The sequence below is a fragment of the Rhodnius prolixus genome, unplaced genomic scaffold, assembly GCF_049639745.1.
Source record: "Rhodnius prolixus isolate KJV_2025 unplaced genomic scaffold, Rpr scaffold_6, whole genome shotgun sequence".
Lineage (NCBI taxonomy): Eukaryota > Metazoa > Arthropoda > Insecta > Hemiptera > Reduviidae > Rhodnius > Rhodnius prolixus.
In genome coordinates, this window is record NW_027411634.1 from 1,157,184 (window position 1) to 1,178,009 (window position 20,826).

Sequence of the window (20,826 nt, forward strand, 5' to 3'; positions counted from 1 at the left end):
TTCAAACGGCCCTCGTAATTTAAACTTGCTGCGTGTTCTTGTGACTACTTTTGTGCGTAACAACGTTTGTTCTTCTTCAATTAATTTAATAGCTAATAAACTAATTACTACCCGTCTTCTTAATGATGGCACCTTTTTTTATGGCTGAAATCTTCAAAATCTTACTTTTCGTCAAAGCTTTGTTTTTTTCGCATGTTCTCAAATTACAGTTTAATAATCTTCATTTTTTTTTCTCGCAAAAATCTGGAGATTATAATTTTTACTTTTTCCTTGGCTCTTAATCACTCGAAAGAAAAAATATTACGGCCAAAAGAAAATTTTCTAATTTCCGTTTTCCCGGTTTAGTTTGCAATCTTTCGTCCAAAATCCATTACGCTAAAAATAGCCTCCCTCCGGAAATGATTGTACACAGTTGTTCATGATTTTCATCAATGAAGAAAAACAACTTCAGCAATTTTCTTTAATTATAGATGCACATAAAAAGCCTTTAAGATTCATTTTCCAGGAAGATTGAGTTTTTTACGGTTTTCCAGCAAATCGTTAGGCGCTCATCACATCACGGTTTCATCAGCTGTTTTAATATTCAGGCATTTCATTGCCTGAACAACAATTTGGAAGGCAGCCATCTGGGAGATTTTTTTTTATTTACAAAATAGATTCCATGTAATGTATTTCGAAAACTTGCAATTAAAATTATTGTAATTGGAGTAAGAGAGGAAATTGTAAATCTTTGCACCAGAACATTTGGAAAAACATCTTGAGCAAAACACTGTCTAAAATTCAGCAAACAGCATTCACTGCTCAGCATGAATTTTTGCAACGCACCAGTCATTTTCAGCACTGCATGTGCTTTTCATATCTATGCACATTTTTGTTTAATTTTATCTTGTGAAAGGGTTATTTTCCCATTTTTTTATTTAATTTTCTTTTTTTGTTTTTTTATCACTTTTATGTTTTAATTATTTGATCACTTTAATGTAGTTTTGAGGTGTTGGTGGAGGTAATTTAATTGTTATAAACAAAAATAAAGAATTTAACTTGGATTTTGTTATCAAATGTATGGTAGAACAGAAATTTTGGAAATTTAGCATTTAATAAGTTCATTTTTAATATCTTCATTAATAAATTTCATTTCTAATGATTTAAATCCTACTTTAGTAAACCAGAACTTGATTTACAAAGGATTATCTCACTCAACAAACTTATACATCTGCCCTTACGGATTAGGTACTCTCCTAACGGCTAGAAACACGCAATAATCCCAATTTACGGTCAACGAAATTCTAATCTCTCGGAAGTTATTGAGCAGATCTCTTGCATTCTAGTCTCAATAAAATAACCAATCACTGAATAATTAGTGTGTTGATTAAATATATATATATATATCTATTTACAATGACGTAGCTTTAACATTGTCAAATGTAAGGAACGTCGGACTTCTGTACAAACTGCATACTAGCCAAACACCACTTTACTTACAAGAAATAATAACTGTATTTTTCAAGGATGGAACATTAGGTGAAGTAGTGGTAGACGAGTTATTGAGGAATCAGTTCGCACAAGCGCATTATTTGCACTTTAAACACTCGATATTCCCAAATATAACATCTCGTTCTTTTTTTTTTTTTTACAACTTATCACGTCAAAGAACTTGCTGAATCTGTACTTAACACCAAAAGACTATAACCTTAAACTGCCGCAAAGTATTCAATGAAACTTGAAACACTTGTAAAGTCCATTTTTTGTAAAGCAGAAAGAAAAACTGCTGGAAAAAACAAAAAAGATATTTCTTTCTTCCGCTTATTTTAATAAAACTTTGTAATAATTAATTTTTCCAGATGATGAAGGTGGTACCATTAAACCTGTATGCCAGCCAAAGAAAAGCTCTCAACAAGATCTGTACATGCGACTGGGTCTACTGCTCGGTGAGAATGCTCGCCGAGCTGGCGCTACAGCCACTGGGGTTCGAAATTCGGCACGCAGTTCACGAAGCCATGATTCAATCTCGTCGTTGGCTAGTTTGGACGCTAATACACTAGCGTCAACGAATACGAGTCCTGTTTCCACACTTACTGGTCAGTTAATAAATTGACCCTGAGTTTTTTAGTTAAATTTTGTAAATACATGATTTATTTCTCCCTGTGTTTCCCCCCAAAAAATATAGGTTCTTCTGAAGCTGATGCCCATCGAGCATTGAAGGAACCTTCTTCAGACAGTGTAGGATCATTGATGTCCATGTCAGGTCAGAGTAATTGTTCTTCCAGTCCTCTGCAGCGACGGCATTCTCTGACAAGTAAGTTTTTTTAAGTTCAACTGAATTTCTTATTTCACTTTACTTCTTATTTTTTTAGCAACTACTACCTTCAGTACGTTCATCTGGCTTGATTAATCATCAATAAAACCATAGTTCAGCATTCTGCTTTGTTTTATTTTCATTTTATTAGCCTTGAGGGTGTGCCCCATTTGGCGTATTGTAGTACTAACAGTGATTTGCGTTGTTAATAAAACCTTACTAACCAGAGTGTGCATGCTTGATTGCCATTTCAGCATCACATCCAGGACGACTGCAAGAGCTGAATGCTTTCAAGAATAGAAAACAGTCTATAAGAAGATCAGCTAGGACTGGAACTGTTAAGGGACCCATTGATCCCAAAGGTAAATTTTGTATCTTCTTTTATTTATTGATTTTTTTTTTTTAATTTTTCATTCTATTTCTGAACTTTGCACCCTCTCTATAAAACCTTATTTAGCGCTATGTTTGGTTGATCATACATTTGAAATGATGTGGATTTCACTTGTAGAAGACAAAATAATGGGTTCTTCCAGGAGAGTTCATTGCATAGCCACTGATGGAAACCTTTTCCACGACTCAAATCAGAGTAATCCGATAATATCAATCACCCTCCGCCAAAAGTGCTCCCATCTGAGAGGACTTTCATCAGCTTTAAGGCATCCCTCAAGAACAGTCCTTCTGCCACCACTGCTTCATAATTTAAGCGACATTTTAAGTTGTACTAGCCTAATAATAGTACTTAATCTTTCCACAACTGAACCCTCACATACGAGGGTCGTTTGAAAAGTGCGTGCAAAAATAAAAACTACTTAATTTTTTGGGGTAAACCTTTTTTATTTTTCAACATAGTCTCCTTTTAGGCTTATACACTTCGTCCAACGCTGCTCTAGTTTGTTGATCCCTTGCGAATAATAGGATTTGTCCAAGTCTGAAAAATAGCCATTCGTTTCTGCAATCACCTCCTCGTTTGAATAAAATCTTTTTCCCGCCAGCCATTTCTTCATATTGGGGAACAAATAGTAGTCCGAGGGAGCCAAGTCTGGAGAATAGGGGGGATGTGAAACGAGTTGGAACCCTATTTCCATTAATTTTGCGACCACAACTGCTGAGGTGTGAGCTGGTGCGTTGTCGTGATGGAAAAGGACTTTTTTGTGGGCCAATCGTGGGCGTTTTTCTTGCAGCTCGGTTTTCAAACGGTCCAATAACGATGAATAATATGCACCTGTAATAGTTTTACCCTTTTCCAGATAGTCGATGAGGATTATTCCTTGCGAATCCCAAAAGACAGTCGCCATAATCTTTCCGGCCGAAGGAACGGTCTTCGCCTTTTTTGGCGCAGATTCCCCCTTGGTAACCCATTGTTTAGATTGTTCTTTGGTCTCAGGAGTGTAGTGATGTATCCATGTTTCATCCACAGTGACGAAACGACGCTTAAAGTCCTGCGGATTCTTCTGGAACAGCTGCAAACCGTCCTTGCAACACTTCACACGATTTCGTTTTTTGGTCAAGCGTGAGCAATCGCGGCACCCATCTTGCGGATAGCTTTGTCATGTCCAAATGTTGATGCAAAATATTATGTACCCGTTCATTCGATATGCCCACAGCACTAGCAATCTCACGCACCTTCACTCTTCTGTCATCCATCACCATATCATGGATTTTATCAATGATTTCTGGAGTAGTAACCTCAACAGGGCGTCCAGAACGTTCAGCGTCACTTGTGCCCATATGGCCACTCCGAAAATTTTGAAACCACTTATAAACTGTTCTAATCGAAGGTGCAGAGTCACCATAATGTTTATCAAGCTTCTCTTTAGTCTCCTGAGGCGTTTTGCCTTTCATAAAGTAGTGTTTAATCAACACACGAAATTCTTTTGCGTCCATTTTTTGAAAATCACTCGACTTCCTCGATTCGAACGAATGCCAAACACAAAGAAATAGACCGATCTGGCTGAAACTTGGTGTGTGTTCTTCCAAGAGATGCTACTAACTAAACATAACCTCGATACGCGCCAGTGGTGCTATCTCTCTGACTTTGCACGGACTTTTCAAACGACCCTCGTAAAGATCTACTCCGGAAGTCACCTCTTGCTTTTAGCATACCCACGAAGAAAATCTACACCCCATATCACCTATTCTCTTCCGCTCTTTCATATTTCCTTCATAATTATGGTAATATTTTGCCTTTCAACGTTGATATACTACTACATGTAAGTTTATTTATTAATTTATTTATATTCCCCGGATAGGATTTATTTTTTTACATTTTTATGCTCTTAAAATTTGCCTGTGGCTTTATTATTTGCTTAAGATATGTAATTTTTTATTTATTTTTAAATTAATCATAAAGTAGTTGATGACATTAAAAATAAATTTACAATATTTATTTTTAGATTTCCAGAGTATTGTAGTTATTGTAACTGTGCTTTGTATCGCTGAACATTAACTTTTCTTACACTCCTTCCTTATTTATTTATTATTTGCTTGTTTGTGGATTTCTTTAAATTTATTGTTTATTCTTGAAACATATGTTGTGTCTGTTGAGAATTTTTTTTTTTTCACAAATAAAATGGAGAAATGTTCTATATAGTGGAAACAAAAAATAAAAAGAAGCTTTTGAAAGAAAGAAGCTTTCATTAATAGATGTCGCTAAATGCCATTTATCCGGTTTTCGTGTATTTCTTTTTGCGTTGAAAGATATTTATTTTGTATTCTATCCCCGAAAAATATGACCCATAAAAATGTTTTTTTAACTGTTTTCTTTACTGAATGTTTTTATAACGTGTTAAATTTCTTTAGTGGATTTTTGAAAAAAAAATATTTTGTACTATAAAAATTGCAGTCAAACTTTTATTTTAAAGACCAGTTTTCAAATTTATTTATTTTGAACATCTTGTAGGTTTTTTTAAGAGGTTTAGAGCGTGCTTAAAAAATATATGTATATATCCGGTTCTAAATATGTTAATGGAAACGTCCAAATTTCTAGTTCAAGAAGATGGTTTATTTGGGGGAGACCTGTGCTTCCAAAATCCTTAAGGCTCTTTCAACACTCCAAAAAAGAAAGGGAAAAGGGCTACGCCAAAGGCGTATCTAAGACTAATATCTAGACAACTTTCCAGGAACCCGCCCTCATTCTTATTCTGGGACGTCATCGTCAGGAATTTGAGCTGTTAGATGATACAGTGCTTTTGCACCAGACCCTTTATTCCCCTTATTTTCTAGAACTTTCAAATGAACCCTGGGTCTTAGAGAAGGATGTATCTCCATAGAAAGAGATTTCAGAGATAGCGGATTTATATCTGTTGGTTTTACCTCGTGATGTAGTAGCCTCCGTTGGGAATGAAGGGTTTTTGAATCTGGGGGTTGTTATCCTTAACTGCCGGCTCCCCATTTCTTTACGAACCTTATTAATTACCAAAAAAAAGACTCATTTCCCTAGAACCCTCTTAAATTTTTTATTTGGGGTGTGTTCTTTGGAATATTTTGTGGAGAGCGTTTAGGTGAAGGATATATTGACATTAGAGAATATATCCTTGAGTGCCGACTCCTCCTGTAGGAGTTGAATTCCCACTATATCATCACCTGAGTGCTGTTTCATCTAGCACCAGTTGGGGGAACAGAGCTATTTGAAAAGAGATACATGAACAAATACGGACTTGAATTCCTTATGATTTGCGATAGTCTGAAGAATAATCTAAAATGAAACCTTATGCCCTATGTTCATCTAGGACCAGGAAGTTGAGTTCAGGAACCTAAATGAATTAGTATTTCCCCCTCAAGTCTCTTTAAACTTTACAAAAAGGGCCTACCGAGAATTCCACTTTGCAATTCCTTTCGAAAATTGCCCGATGAAAGTAAGAGTAAACTTGTTAATCTTGTCTTAATTGGATTTGTACTTTTTTGCCTTCCTCATCATTAAAATATTTTTAAAATGTAAATATTTCATCTAGTATCTATTTTCAGTGAGGTTTGCCGAATATCGTGCTCAACAGCTACCACTAAAACCTCAATTCTTTGAAGTACCATTACAAGAGGCTGATCCAATGTTCGTTGGACGCGATGGTATAGTCAGGGAGATAGAGAATTGTTTAGCGAAATCATTGCCAGGCGTACTTATAAGCGGACAACCTGGTACTGGGAAAACAGCTTTGATGTTACAACTGGTCGATTATAGCTGTTTTGGACGTAGGAAACAAGGTAGGTATTCGGGTATAAATCACACTAAACTGTAAGATCTAAAATTACAAAGAATGCCTTGCAGGAATGGCTGGCAGACTGCAATAACAAGGGTACTTTTTTAAAGACCTTGATGACCAAATTACCCAAGCGACCATACAATTCTCTTCTAATCTTTTTGACCACGATATTATTCTAGCATTCTCAAGATTGGTAGAAGATAACATCCACAAAGCATGCTCTATATTCTAAACTTCTCCAGCTTACCTTTAGCTGATTACGGTGTTAGCCAGACGATCTCTGCAACTCTCCAGTCCAAACACACATGACACGTGACACAGTTTAAAAAGAATAGATCTCAAGCGGAAAAACAAAGTAACTCGTAGTAGTTTATTTAAAACGGAATTTGGAATAACCGAATTGCTTATCTTTTTACGCACAAATTTAAAAATATGAATATTGATTTTAAAGAAAAGCACTTCCGTTAAAGAAAACACTTCCGGAATTTGAACACTCACGCACACACCTGCGGACAGATAAAAGGCAAATTTTAGTGAAATAAATTTTTTAATTACTAAATATATATTGTTTTAACAATGTATTAAATATTCATTTAAGAAATATAGACTAAAGATTAGGATTAAGATTGCTGAATTCTCATTTCTCTTAAATTTTAAATTCAAAATTAGAAAAATTGTTCCTTCGTTCTTTAAATCCAAATTTTAATGCTGATAGTAACTGCATTACGGTTAATAGATTATTTGGTCCCTGCACAGACCTAGAGATTGTCCAAACAAAGTTCCTATCGAACTCCCCTGATGAGTGCGACACAGGGTATTCTACATCGCGTCTGGTGCTAGGTACCTGGAAACTTGGCCCTCAAAGGTTTTATCATCCTCCATACTTGGTAACCGTCAGTGCCCTTCCCAGATAAGTGAACTAATGAGGACAATGTTTTGTTCTTTAGGCATATATTTTGGGTAAACCCAACCTTAAGGCTTATAAGGGAAGCTGCGCCACCATATGTGACCATGTACCACCGCATGTGACTCTACTAGATTCAATATCAAATCAGTTACCGCCCACTGTATAATTAATATTTACGATTTTTTTTTTTTTTTTTTTTTTTTTCAGAACTTCATACGAATAATGGCAAAGATCGGCCTAGTCCAACTAATTCCAACACGTCACAAAGTATTTATTGTCAAGTAAATCTAGTCTCAGAAAGGATACAACACCTCGCATCTCACGTTGTAGCCTACCACTTTTGTCAGGTAAGAGCTTTAGTTAAGACAAAGTAGGAAGGGGATTATAACTCCGTGGTTACGAGTGGCTGGAGTCCCTGCTGGGGACTTGAGATTTTTTTCCCCCTTGCTAGAAGCTTCGTACAGCTCACTGTCCGATGGTGTCTGGTAACGAAAGAACGTTGTTCGTAGACCAGCAAAGAAGCTTCGACAATGAAATGATTCAGTTGTTAACGCGCCTTGAGTTTAAAAAAAAAAAAAAAATAAAATAAAATAAAATAAAATGTGGGTCTAAATTTCCAAATTTGAAGAAGCTCAGTAAAGTAATACATTTTCCAGTATTTCGAGATTTTCCCAAAAAATGGTTCCGAATAAATTGTACTGTAAATCCTGAGTTTCGGGAAAAAAGACCACAACTGAAAGTTCATCTTTACTCAGGGCTCAGTTTTTGAGATTTTTCTTGGACCTGACTCCTGGGATTTTTTTGTAAACTTCGTATGAATGATGTGTAATGTTGACTATTACTCAGATTGAGTGAGGAAAGAGTCTGAGTTAGAATCTTAAGAGTTGGAACTAAGAGAAAGTGGTGTTCATGCTGATTACTTTTTCCAGTCTGATAATAATACTACATGCCTCGTACCAGATTTCATCCACTCCATAGCTGCCCAATTATGCCAAGCACCTCAGTTAGCCGCCTATAAGGAATATCTTCAAACTGAACCTCATGTTCTTGTGAGTATCCTATTTCATTAAATCTTACATCATTTTTTCTTTTAGTTTCCATTCCTTTTAATAAACAATTTTTTTTTTTTCTTTCTCCTTCCTTTTTTTCCAGGCGTACCTGTCGGTGAAGGAGTGCATGGTGGATCCGGACGGAGCGTGGCGGCGGGGAATCATGGAACCGTTGGCCGCGTTGCGTCGGGTCGGCAAGATCTCCTGCCATCGGTGTGTTGTGCTGGTGGATGGCCTATGCGAGGCTGAATACCATCGGCCGGACACCGGTGATACCATCGGCTCCTTCCTTGCTAGGCACGCGCATGCTGCTCCCGCTTGGCTCAAATTCGTGCTAACCGTACGCACACATATGGATGATGTTATGCCGCCGATGCCATTTCAAAGACTCAGGTGATTGTCTTTTTTTATGTATTGTAGATTAGGAGTGACAGCTATTGTTGATACATAATGTACAATGTACCTAATCAGTTACATCAACTTGTGTTAGGCTCCTTATGGGAGAACTAGTAATTGATTGTAGATCTTTCTAGTGCATTCATCTAGTCTAGTCTACATCCATACCCAAACCAGAATCTGTTATCAATATTTTCCTAAATAGATTGCAACTCTTGATTCTGAACAGTAACTATTAGCAACCATTTTATAAAGAAAAATTATTTTAAAAATTGTAAACAGGAAACTAACGCAACCAAACTTGGTCATTCTAATTTTAGATCAAGAAGAAGTTACAGATTCAGGAAACAATAACCCTCGCGTTAAACGGAAATCGCGCAATAAAAAACAAATATTATTTACCTATTTAAATACAAAAATGCATTAATTTATTTTCTCTTTTCTTTGAATTATTGTTAACAGTTTGGACGTATCCAGTGCACACAGTGAAGCACTACAAAAGGATCTCCTGGACTATATTAACTACAGGGTGGCGCATAGTCCAAGCATACAGTCGAATATAATCAGCGGTGCCGCACAGTTCAGACTATGTCAACATCTTGCCGGCCTATCCAAAGGATCGTTTCTATTTGCCAAACTCACTTTGGATCTAATAGAACGTGGACACCTGGTGGCCAAATCTTCTAGCTATAAAGTACTGCCGGTGTCGCTCAGTCAGATATATCTTCTACATTTCAATCTTAGATTTCCGACCAATAAATCGTATGAGAGGGTAAGTGAAACTTTATTACTGCGATTTTGTTGCAGGAAGCGATAGATTATAAGGAATACATGCCCCATTTTGGAAATGTGTTATAGATTATGTTATAGACTTCCTTACATTCCGATCTTAGTTAAGCCATCCGTACTCACATCTGGCAAAAAGTGTGTGAACATTCAAGCAACTTCCTCTTCTACTACAGTTCTTAAGGTTCCAACTGATATGCTTTCTTCCAACTCAAAGAAATTTTAATCTTTGCTAACATTGTCACTTTTTAGAACCACGCCATATCTCTAAAATAATGTATTAGAGAGAGAAGCCTTCCACATCCTCTTTGTATGACTCGCATTTCAAATCAAATATTGCATTCACGCGAATGTCCCACTGGCGAGGAAGCAAGGGCTTTCTTTTTAAAGGCTATTTCATTATAGTTTTGATTTTAAGGTTGATCTGAATTTCGGTTTTACCAGAAAATCTTTGATTCTTAAACTTTTTTTTTCGATATCTTTTCTGTTCTTGTTTTTCGAAATATTTGTTTTTAGGAGATAAAGAGTTTCTTAATAACTGATGGAAATATCAGTTAGTGAAGAACGGATGGAGTTGTGGCGTAATTCCAGTTGAAAATTTAAAAAAAAAAAAATGTATTATGTTAATTCCTGTTAGAGAAAGTTATTGAAATGAATTTGCTAAGTTATTTTTTGACCAAAAACAACTTTTTTTGTTTTAATTTCGCGTTATTATTTATTAATTTATTATATTTACAGGTCTCTCCGATTATAAGCGTTTGTCTAGCAGCGTTAGCACCTCTTACATTATTGGAAATTTATTATTCAATCAACTCGTTAAACACAACAGATTTTATTTCTTGGGACGAATTTCTGCAAAGGTTTAAGGTAAGAAAAGGTCATAAGTTAAGGTTTAAGGGAAAGTTGTACCATTTTCTGTTTCTTTTGAAAATTTGTTCGTACGTTATTAATTTTTTTTTTCGTAATAATTATTGTAGACATTATCCGGTCTGTTGATCAAGCGGATGGACAATACCTATATGTTTTTCCACCCTTCCTTCAGGGAGTGGCTGATCAGAAGGGACGAGGGGGAAAGCAATAAGTTTCTCTGCGATCTCAGGTAAGTTATTAGAAAATTTATTATTGGTCCATATGGAAGATCCATGCCCTATCCTAATCAAAGCCCTGCTGGGCCCAAATTGCCACCTTGAAGAAAAATAAACATCACCAAACTTGAATAAGCTGAGTTTAGGGCTAAATTCTAACACCAGACTTAAGAGCCACCTAAGGTTCACTGCTGAATCGCTAAATCAAAAACAATTACCTTAAGAGTATTAACCTAAGTTCTCTGGTAGAACTAATGGCTTCAAGGCTATGTACAAAAGGTTTTAGGTCAGTTTGAATTACATAGCAAATAGTAGTTATTTTAAAATCCACCAGAGTGCTGTTTGAAAGCTCGAAACCTCACAAATAACCTCCTAAAACTCATTTTGTTGTCCTTTATAGGAATAGCCGCCAATATTAGTGAAAATGTTTTTTTCTTCCTAAGCGAATTTTCATTAAAAAGTAAAAAAAAATCTCTTAAGACTTGTTGATTGCGTGAAATTTTGTTTTTAACTTGCTAAAATGGCTGAGGAAACTTTGGAAAATTGACGATAGTTTTTAAGAGAAAAATTGATGAGGCGGAAAATATGTTATAGTGATATTCCTCTTTATCAAAAGTGATAGGAAGTCCTCAGAGAATGTTCATAGAAGTGAAAGGACATCGACATCAATTGAAGATGATCTCGATAGTCAGATTAGGTGAAACAAATTGGAAGGTAACGGCCTAAACTTTTGAAGGAAAAGCCCTAATTTCTTTTTCTTATAACAATTGGAAAAGTTGAAAAATAGAAAAATTCTTTATAATTAATTATTAATTATTAGACTCCACGGTGGCCGAACAGTTAGAGGAGGCCTGTAAAGCTAATTTCTGTTGTGGTACTGGGTTCGATTCCCGGTCTTGGGCCTTGGTTTTTATTTAATGGTTAATATGAGAAATTTACAGTAAAGTATATTTGCTAGTCGCCTCCGTCCACGACAACTAATTGGCAGTTGGACGTTAAGCCACGCCTGAAAAAATATGCGATTACTTTACCTATTAATTGTTACTCAATTTTCAATTTCCTAAATCTGTCAAGAATGTAAATTCTTTCTCTTATAACCAAAAAAAAACCACAAATTTTACCTCAAAGAAATAATGAACATTCAATTTTTTACTTTGCACAGATTGGGCCATGCTGGCATAGTATTCCGATTATCCCGTCTACAAGCACCGTTAGATCCTGAACGCACCCTGGAGCTTGGTCATCATTTACTTAAAGCTCACATCTACAGGAATATGACTTTGCAGAAATATCCATCTAGGGATCTACAAGCACACTGGGTGGCAAATGTTACAGAAGATGTATCCGCAGCTGTTTGCACGATTAGAAATGTTTACAGTCCTAATGTGTTGGTAAGTAAGTGGGTGTTAGTTAGGTATCTCTCCCCCTGTTGCAAAAAAAAAAAGACCTAACAACCTAACGATGAAATTACCATTTCCAGGTTTCTCGCCTTTTAATGCTAGCTGGAGCGGATCCAAATTACACCACAGATCTGTTAGGAAATGCACCCGCTTTGTGTATTTTCGCGCACGAAGGCTGCACAGATATGGTAGCTTTACTGTTGGAATTTGGTGCCAGCGTCAAGACTACGAACAGTCAAGGAAGTACGGCTTTGGTTCTTGCAGCTACAAGAGGTCACATGCACGTTGTCACCCAATTGGTGGCTGCCGGAGCACCATTAGGTACCACGGATACAGCCGGAAGGTCAGTGGATAAAGTATCTAAATCAAGAAATCTCAGATACTCTTATCACTATAGTTCAAAGAGGTTCAAACCTTCACATAAACTCCGAAGTTTATGAAAATATTTCATTATTTCTAACGTGACTTAGATTATAGAACACCCGAAACGATTCTATAGGGGATCCTAGATCCAACCGTCCACATAATGCCCTAATAATTTTGTTCTTAGAAAAATTATTTAAAAGTTATTGATCTACTTGTATGCGAAAAATATCTCTAGAGGCGTTTTAAAAAACTCTCAAAAGAGCTATGGAGCATAGATCCTTTTGCGTGATAGGCGATGGTTTTTCCCGAGAAGAGTCGAAGAGTCGAATTCCGAACGTCTGGCATGATCGCAATACTTTTCCTTTCTAAGAAGTTAAAGTCTTCTTTTATAATGTGCTGATTTTTGTGCTTTTTCATTTTACAGATGTGCACTCGTACATGCAGCCCGTAATGGCCATCTTAATGTAGTATCCTATTTGATCTCTTGTGACTGGATGATCGAAGATCCAAAGCGTGAAGTAGATCTATCTGAAGCGTTACAACAAGCACTGGTTGCAGCTGCTTCACAAGGACATGTTGAGGTAAGTGCCACTGGGAGTGGATGTAAAAAGAAATCCAGAAATCTAAACAATTCTGTTTCATCTCCTCTTGATGACAGTATTGTTATTGCGCATAGAATTGGTTGCCAGTTCAATGCTGCTAACACGAAACATGTGGACGCGTTTATGCAAATTCCTATGTACTCGGTAATCAAGATTTGGACTCAAGAAAGTGCACTCTTTTTTGTCAGAAATACTGAGATCAGAAGAAAAGAACTAAATACGCTGAACAAGACGTAGGGTGAAGGAATCTGGAGTGAATCCGCACGATGTTTCCTTTCTTATCCAGTTTAAGTGACAAAATTTTCTGGAAACCTTGACATTTTTGCGGGGGGAAAATTATTTACTAATTTCACTTTAGTATTTCATTTTCTTTAACATTGTTCAGGTTATTAATTCATAATGACTTATTATGGTTGACACTTTAGAGGGATGCTTGACCTTACTTATGGTATAATGGGTGTTTGTGGCTGGGATACCCATAAGATCGCTAAGAGGTTTTATAAATTGATTTTTCAACTTCCCCTCTTTCTTTTTTATTTCAGATAGTAGAGTATCTATTAGATCTGGCAGAAGTATCTCCGGACGGACATGACAGTTTGTCTGGGGAAACCGCTCTAACCGTTTCCGCAAATAATGGCTGTGCAAATGTTTGTTCAACGTTAGTGACAAGAGGTGCGAATATTTCTGCTACAAACAAAAAGGTAATTTGTGGAAAAAAAAAATGTTGTAAAATGAATTACTGGTCCGACAGTATTTAACATTCTTCTTCTTGTTTCTGTTATAAAGAACATGAGCGCCTTACTGTTGGGTGTCAAAGAAGGACATTGGGCTGTTACTGAAAGACTTTTACAATTGCACGCTCCTGTTGAACAGGCTGACGATGCAGGGAAATCTCCATTAATGGTGGCTGCAACTGAAGGACATGTTGCCATCATTGAACTATTGTTGGACAAAGGTAAAAATAGTTTCTGTTAGCAGAACTTTATTTTTTTTATCAACTTCCTGAGTTTTCGCAACACACGCCTTTCTTGGAGGGTATGGAGTATGGAGGTCACAAAACTGTAGATTGAACTCAAATGGTTCTTCAGAAGTGAAAAAGAAAGGAAATTTGATATCTAAGTATTCTGAAGTTAAGAATAGATTTCTGCTGTGGAAGAAGTCGAAATTTTCATTTACAAAAACTATTTCAAGAAATGACACAGGATAAAGAGACTTCAAAATATACCAAAGGGTTTTTTTTTAAGGGTGATCAACAAGCAATATGTCCATTAGAAATAATGTACAAGCATTTACATTTTTCGTTCATTCTTTGCCCAGGAGCTGATATTAATCGTCAAGACAATGATGGACTTAGTGCGCTTAGTTGGGCGTGTACTCGAGGGCGAGTTCAAGCAGTACAATGCCTTTTAGATAGAGGAGCCGAAATTAACCAGGCAGACTTATCCGGAAAGATACCTTTAGATCTTGCTGCATCACAAGGAAATCCATCGGCTGTACAAGTAATTATATCTCTTGTTACTTTATAGTTTGCCATTTTTGGAAATAACTTTTGCTTTCTATGCTAGTTTTCACAACTTATTTGTGGACAATTTTTTTTTGCTATCTAGATTCTACTAGAACGTGGAGCCATGCTAGAACATGTGGACATTAATGGTTTAAGACCTTTAGACCGAGCTATAATGTGTAGACATCTTCCTGTAGTACAGAGTTTCCTAAAACGTGGAGCTAAACTTGGTCCGAACACTTGGGCCATGGCAACTGGCAAAAATGATGTGATGTAAGTACTATTGTTTGGTTTTACCCAATTTGGGGGAAATTGGGACTTGTTGGCGTGGAAGGAAATGAGTTGACCGGACTTCTAAACCTTTGCTAGGGGATAGACGATGTTTGTTTTTTGTTTTTTTTTCTGGAGGAGTTTAAAGAGGGTGGAGCAAGAGGTCCAGAACTTTCCTCCCTGTCTGAAGCAGGTCTGAGGAATTTTCAAATGGAACAATCGTTATCCATGGAATCTGGGAAGTTACCAGCGGCTTTAGAATAATACAGCCTCCCCGGGGATAACTAATTTCTAACTGAGGGGAACTCGCTTGGCGTCTCCTGCAAGGGGCATAATTGCTCGTTGTGCACTGTTGTTGCTACATTGTTCATTAAATTCATGAATTAAAACACTTTTTTTTTTCTTTTTTTTTCAGGATCGTGCTGTTAAATAAGCTTCTAGAAGACGGAAATGTCTTGTACAGGAAGAACAGATTACAAGAAGCTGCACACAGATATAGCTATGCATTGAATAAATTCCCACCAATAGAAAGTCTAGACTGCACGTTTAGACAGTTGAGATTAAATTTTCTTCTAAATCATTCTAGATGCAAAAGAAAGATGAACGTAAGTTTTCCGGTTTTCTTTTTAACAAGTTGTTTTTCTTTTTAAATGAATTCAACCTCAACACCAGCGCTTAATTGTTTTTTTTGTGTATTATCTCTTCAGGAACCAGATGATGCAGAAGAATTGGCAACACAAGTCTTGAAACAGAAACCAGACTGTTATGAGGCCTATTATGCAAGGGCGAAATCTAGAGTTGATTTACGGTTAGTAAAGTGTTTAATAAATATTTCAAATTCAATTTTATTTTTTGAAGCACTTGTATTTCTTTATTGTATTTATTTATTTTTCTGCACAAAATATAAATAAATATGAATATTTCTTTAGCTATCTGGGAACTATCGCAGATGGAATTCGAGGTATGAATTTAAAAGAAAAAAGAAAAAAAAACGGAAATCAGAGAAAATCTTTGAAAAATCAGAACCCTTTGCAGAAAACCTCTCAAAGGGTCGTTTGAAAAGTCCGTGCAAAGTCAGAGAGATAGCACCACTGGCGCGTATCGAGGTTATGTTTAGTTAGTAGCCTCTCTTGGAAGAACACACGCCAAGTTTCAGCCAGATCGGTCTATTTCTTTGTGCTTGGCATTCGTTTGAATCGAGGAAGTCGAGTGATTTTCAAAAAATGGACGAAAAAGAATTTCGTGTGTTGATTAAACACTACTTTATGAAAGGCAAAACGCCTCAGGAGACTAAAGAGAAGCTTGATAAACATTATGGTGACTCTGCACCTTCGATTAGAACAGTTTATAAGTGGTTTCAAAATTTTCGGAGTGGCCATATAGGGCACAAGTGACGCTGAACGTTCTGGACGCCCTGTTGTGGTTACTACTCCAGAAATCATTGATAAAATCCATGATATGGTGATGGATGACAGAAGAGTGAAGGTGCGTGAGATTGCTAGTGCTGTGGGCATCTCGAATGAACGGGTACATAATATTTTGCATCAACATTTGGACATTACAAAGCTATCCGCAAGATGGGTGCCGCGATTGCTCACGCTTGACCAAAAATGAAATCGTGTGAAGTGTTGCAAGGACGGTTTGCAGCTGTTCCAGAAGAATCCGCTGGACTTTAAGCGTCGTTTCGTCACTGTGGATGAAACATGGATACATCACTACACTCCTGAGACCAAAGAACAATCTAAACAATGGGTTACCAAGGGGGAATCTACGCCAAAAAAGGCGAAGACCGTTCCTTCGGCCGGAAAGATTATGGCGACTGTCTTTTGGGATTCGCAAGGAATAATCCTCATCGACTATCTGGAAAAGGGTAAAACTATTACAGGTGCATATTATTCATCGTTATTGGACCGTTTGAAAACCGAGCTGCAAGAAAAACGCCCACGATTGGCCCACAACAAAAAAGTCCTTTTCCATCACGACAACGCACCAGCTCACACCTCTCAGCCTATTCCCCCCCCCTATTCTCCAGACTTGGCTCTCCTCGGACTACTATTTGTTCCCCAATATGGCAGAAATGGCTGGCGGGAAAAAGATTTTATTGAAACGAGGAGGTGATTGCAGAAACGAATGGCTATTTTTCAGAGCTTGGACAAATCCTATTATTCGGAAGGGATCAACAAACTAGAGCAGCGTTGGATGAAGTGTATAAGCCTAAAAGGAGACTATGTTGAAAAATAAAAAAAAGGTTTACCCCCAAAAAATTAAGTAGTTTTTATTTTTGCACGGACTTTTCAAACGACCCTCGTATACTTTAAAGAAAATTATTTTGAATTTATTGTATTATTATTTTGTTTTCTTTACACAACAGGAAATATGACGATGCACTAAAAGATGTACAAGAAGCTCTACTACTTCTACCACCACAGAATAAAGATATACGTAGAGTATTGTTGAGCCTAAGAGAAGAGATAAAGATTGGTAATCGTACAGCTTCTGTGGACACACTCAATCAACCGGTTACGAGTTTGTAATTCGGGAAAAAAAATAAAAATGTTTTAAAAAAAAAACGAAACTAAGACAAAAAAAAAAAATCTGCCTTATTTTCAAAATATAGAAACTGACAGTTCAGGTAAATTTTATTATTAAAAAAAAATATATTATTTTTCCCTTTTTTCAATCCTAAAAACACAACTGTCCAAAGTCAGTTTCACCCCCCCCCCCAAATATATATATATTTGTTTTTAACTTTGGTTTTTCCCAAAGAAAAGACTGTTGTATAAAATAAAATAGAAATAAACTTTAAAAAAATTAAAAAATAATATTTAAAAAAAAAAAAATTCATACCGTGCCCCAAAAAAATGGGCCTATTTTTGTGGAATTATTTTTATTTATATTTATTTTACTTCTTTTTTTTGCTCCAAAAAAGATGTTATTTTGTAATATATTTTGATTTAAAAATAAATAATATTTATGCTAATTTTTCATTCTATTTTTAGCTTTTTTTGATTTAAAGTGTTCGATTTTTATTATTTTATTTTACATACGTCAGAAAGTAATTTGTTTTAAGATTCATTTTAAGGCAACATTTTATGAATGTAAAAAAAAATTCACACACGAACTCTATCCTCTTACTGCAATTTTTACGTTGCCAAATGTTTTTTTAAAACTTGGGAATTTTTACTAAGTTGTTCTCTGTATTTGTGAATTTCCCTCACAATATTTGTTCGAAAAATTACAAGGTTTTATGCTCTAATATCCTGGGGGAAATGCTCCCTAAGTTTTAGTTTTTTTTTAAAATAAGATTCAAATAAAGTCTCCATGATGTTAACAATTTTTGGGTACTGGTTTTTTTTTTTGAAACTATCTACAGTTTCTTTTTTTGGGGTTTTTTATTTCGGGAAACTTATACCAATTAACTGATTTCCTAAGAGATACTACCCCTTGGCAGAACGTCATACAACACTCGGACTCCTCTATCTTATTCGTTTCTCTTCTTTTCCAAACTAGACACCTCTTTGAAAACGCCTTCCTAACATTTCAATCAGCCGCCTTCGACGTGCGCTTTAGTCCGTTGAAGAAACAACTGTGTAGTTCCAGCGAGTAAGCGCCCCTAGGACTCTGTATCCTAATAAAGCTCTTAGACTCTGTCAGCATCTCAAGTAAATATCACATTTCATTTTCACAAAATTTGGCAACGATTACAGTACTTCTTGTCCCCCACTAGCAGAAAGAGAACGTAAAATAAAGAAATAAATAGTTTTTAGTTCTGTAAACTAGTGAAATTTTAGAAATTTACTAAAATTTCTATTATAAATAACATAGTTTTTATAGATAAATATATATTTTTTAAATCAATATCGAACAATAGAAATCGATTATTTAGAGAATTTAAAAGAAAAAAAAACAACTTAATTGTTCTTGTTTTCAAATTGTTAATTAAATTTAGTTTGACACAATTTGAGAGTAGTATTTTGAAATTTTCCTTTAATTTTTTCTTGCTTTAATTGGCAAATAATTATTTTTAAATTTATATTCTCTAAATTTAAAAAATTAAGTTTAGCAATTTTAATACATTCTCAAATTAATAAATGTTAGAAATTGTACCATCAAATTAAAAAATATATATATATATACTTAAAATATTATTTTTTAATATAAAGCGATATGAAATTTATAATTAATAAAGATAGAAAATTTTATTCTAATATTAAAACACAAAAAAGATATAAATATATTATATATTAATCAGAGCCTTGTTTTCTGTCTTCCAGAAATAAGAAAGAAATTTAGTTATTTGAAAACTTCAAAAAAATAGTAGATATTAAAAAACCTATTTTTGTAATATATTTATATGTAATATTCTTATAATAATTTTAACTGATTTTAATGGCAGTGCAATTTCGAAGTTTTTCTTCCTTTTAGAAAATAAAAATAAATTATATATTAAAATTGTAATTTGAAAAAAAGAAACAAAACAAAAGAAGAAATATAAGAGAATAGCATCACAAGAGAAATGCGATAGTTTAATTTGATTTTCCCTTTTTTTGGCTACATTTATTTTGATCGATGATTTCATCAAGTGATTTCGGATGAACAAGGGATTCTTGGATGGGTTATTATTCCAAGTGTGCTGTTTGTGGAAGTGGGAATTGAATGGGAGATCAATATGGTGAAAAGGAACTTAGAAAGTGAGCTTCATGTTCATCCTTGGTCTCTTCAGAGCTTTGCTAGAGATACATGTTTTTGGGTGGTAAAAGCTAGCAAAAAAAAATGTACCTGATAGTGCTACATGATTTTGACAAGGTTTCCAGGTGTAGTTTGGCTGTATTATGCATACAGACGGGAGTACCGTGCACATATCCAGAAAGATGGAGCAGCAGTTAACAGCAATTAGGAGTAGAATGCCTAGTGAATCTTTCAGTGTGAAGTCACCCCTTCAACAATTTCTCCCTAACCTAAGCCGGTACATTTCGGTATCACCAGTATTGGAAAAACCAAACTACACTAGCAACAACTCTGCTGCAGCTTATTAGCGCAAAAACAAGTTTAGGCAGTAACGCCTTAAGAAGGTGGAACCTCGAAGACTTAAGAACGCATTGGATGGGAAAAACTTTCGACTGTATTAGACTATCCCAGGCACAAGTAAGACATTTTTAACCCATCTTACAGATCAACCTTTCAAAAAGATGGCGTTTTATTTAAACATAATAAATACCAAACTAGTCAACGTAGTCCGCTACCTTGGGCTTTACCTTGACAGACTTACATGAAACCCTCAAGACTCGACTCAAGAGAACAGAACTCAACAGACGCTTCCGACAACTGAAAAAACTACTCGACAACAGATCAAAATGCACTCTGGACAACAAAAGACTTATATATGAGCCGTTTATTTTGAAAGTGGCATAAGTCACTTTGATTTTAAGTCAAGATATTTAAAGGGTTTGCGTTTTAACACGTTTAAAAATATGGATGCTAACTTTCGAGGAGATTTACTTGTATTTGTTATCTCATGATACTGATATTTTTCTCAGTATAAATAATTTCGTATAAACATTAAAAAATCACCATTTTTCATTACGGTAAAGTGACTTAAGCCACTTTCAAAATAAATAGTTTAGAAAAATGACTGACATATATATTAATTTTGTCCGACGTATTTTACTGAAGTGATGTTTTGAAAGGGCAGTGATTTACTTTGTTTAACTTGGGCTCTTGTAACTGCTCGACCCACCCTTCTTACCTGAGCACCTCCAAAGGAGAAGATTCAAAACAATACTTCACACACACTTATCACGTGTTTCTATTTCTTTCACACTAAGCCCCGTAATTAATTTCTTGAGTACAGCGACTTACGCCACTTTCAAAATAAACATGTTTGTTATACCGTTTAATTACCAACACTTCTCTTGAACAAATCTCAATAGTTCTCAACTTATTGATTGCAAATTTTTTAAAAATGAAAATAT

The 20,826-nt window shown here is 35.5% G+C and overlaps 2 protein-coding genes across 11 annotated transcripts in view; one reads left to right on the top strand and one right to left on the bottom strand.

Annotated features, from left to right (window-relative positions):
* Window positions 1-19,371, top strand: part of rols (zinc-RING finger and ankyrin repeat domain-containing protein rolling pebbles) — a 280,008-nt gene extending 260,637 nt beyond the window's left edge. For 9 of the 10 annotated variants that reach the window (XM_074141593.1, XM_074141599.1, XM_074141592.1 and 6 more), the window contains 20 exons: window positions 1,839-2,075; window positions 2,165-2,293; window positions 2,548-2,655; window positions 6,257-6,490; window positions 7,604-7,743; window positions 8,326-8,445; window positions 8,549-8,838; window positions 9,304-9,613; window positions 10,366-10,494; window positions 10,605-10,726; window positions 11,875-12,103; window positions 12,193-12,455; window positions 12,903-13,059; window positions 13,623-13,781; window positions 13,867-14,035; window positions 14,398-14,579; window positions 14,688-14,857; window positions 15,270-15,459; window positions 15,562-15,662; window positions 17,226-19,371. In XM_074141593.1, the coding sequence (XP_073997694.1) occupies window positions 1,839-2,075; window positions 2,165-2,293; window positions 2,548-2,655; window positions 6,257-6,490; window positions 7,604-7,743; window positions 8,326-8,445; window positions 8,549-8,838; window positions 9,304-9,613; window positions 10,366-10,494; window positions 10,605-10,726; window positions 11,875-12,103; window positions 12,193-12,455; window positions 12,903-13,059; window positions 13,623-13,781; window positions 13,867-14,035; window positions 14,398-14,579; window positions 14,688-14,857; window positions 15,270-15,459; window positions 15,562-15,662; window positions 17,226-17,388 (3,602 nt within the window). In that variant the 3' untranslated portion in view covers window positions 17,389-19,371. The remainder of the gene's footprint in view (window positions 1-1,838; window positions 2,076-2,164; window positions 2,294-2,547; window positions 2,656-6,256; window positions 6,491-7,603; window positions 7,744-8,325; window positions 8,446-8,548; window positions 8,839-9,303; window positions 9,614-10,365; window positions 10,495-10,604; window positions 10,727-11,874; window positions 12,104-12,192; window positions 12,456-12,902; window positions 13,060-13,622; window positions 13,782-13,866; window positions 14,036-14,397; window positions 14,580-14,687; window positions 14,858-15,269; window positions 15,460-15,561; window positions 15,663-17,225) is intronic. The other variant, XM_074141597.1, reaches the window with a different exon arrangement.
* Window positions 1-20,826, bottom strand: part of LOC141461006 (uncharacterized) — a 463,946-nt gene that overhangs the window by 437,892 nt on the left and 5,228 nt on the right. Inside the window, exon 3 of the mRNA XM_074141602.1 lies at window positions 6,737-6,995. The gene's annotated coding sequence lies outside the window, so the exon portion shown is untranslated. The remainder of the gene's footprint in view (window positions 1-6,736; window positions 6,996-20,826) is intronic.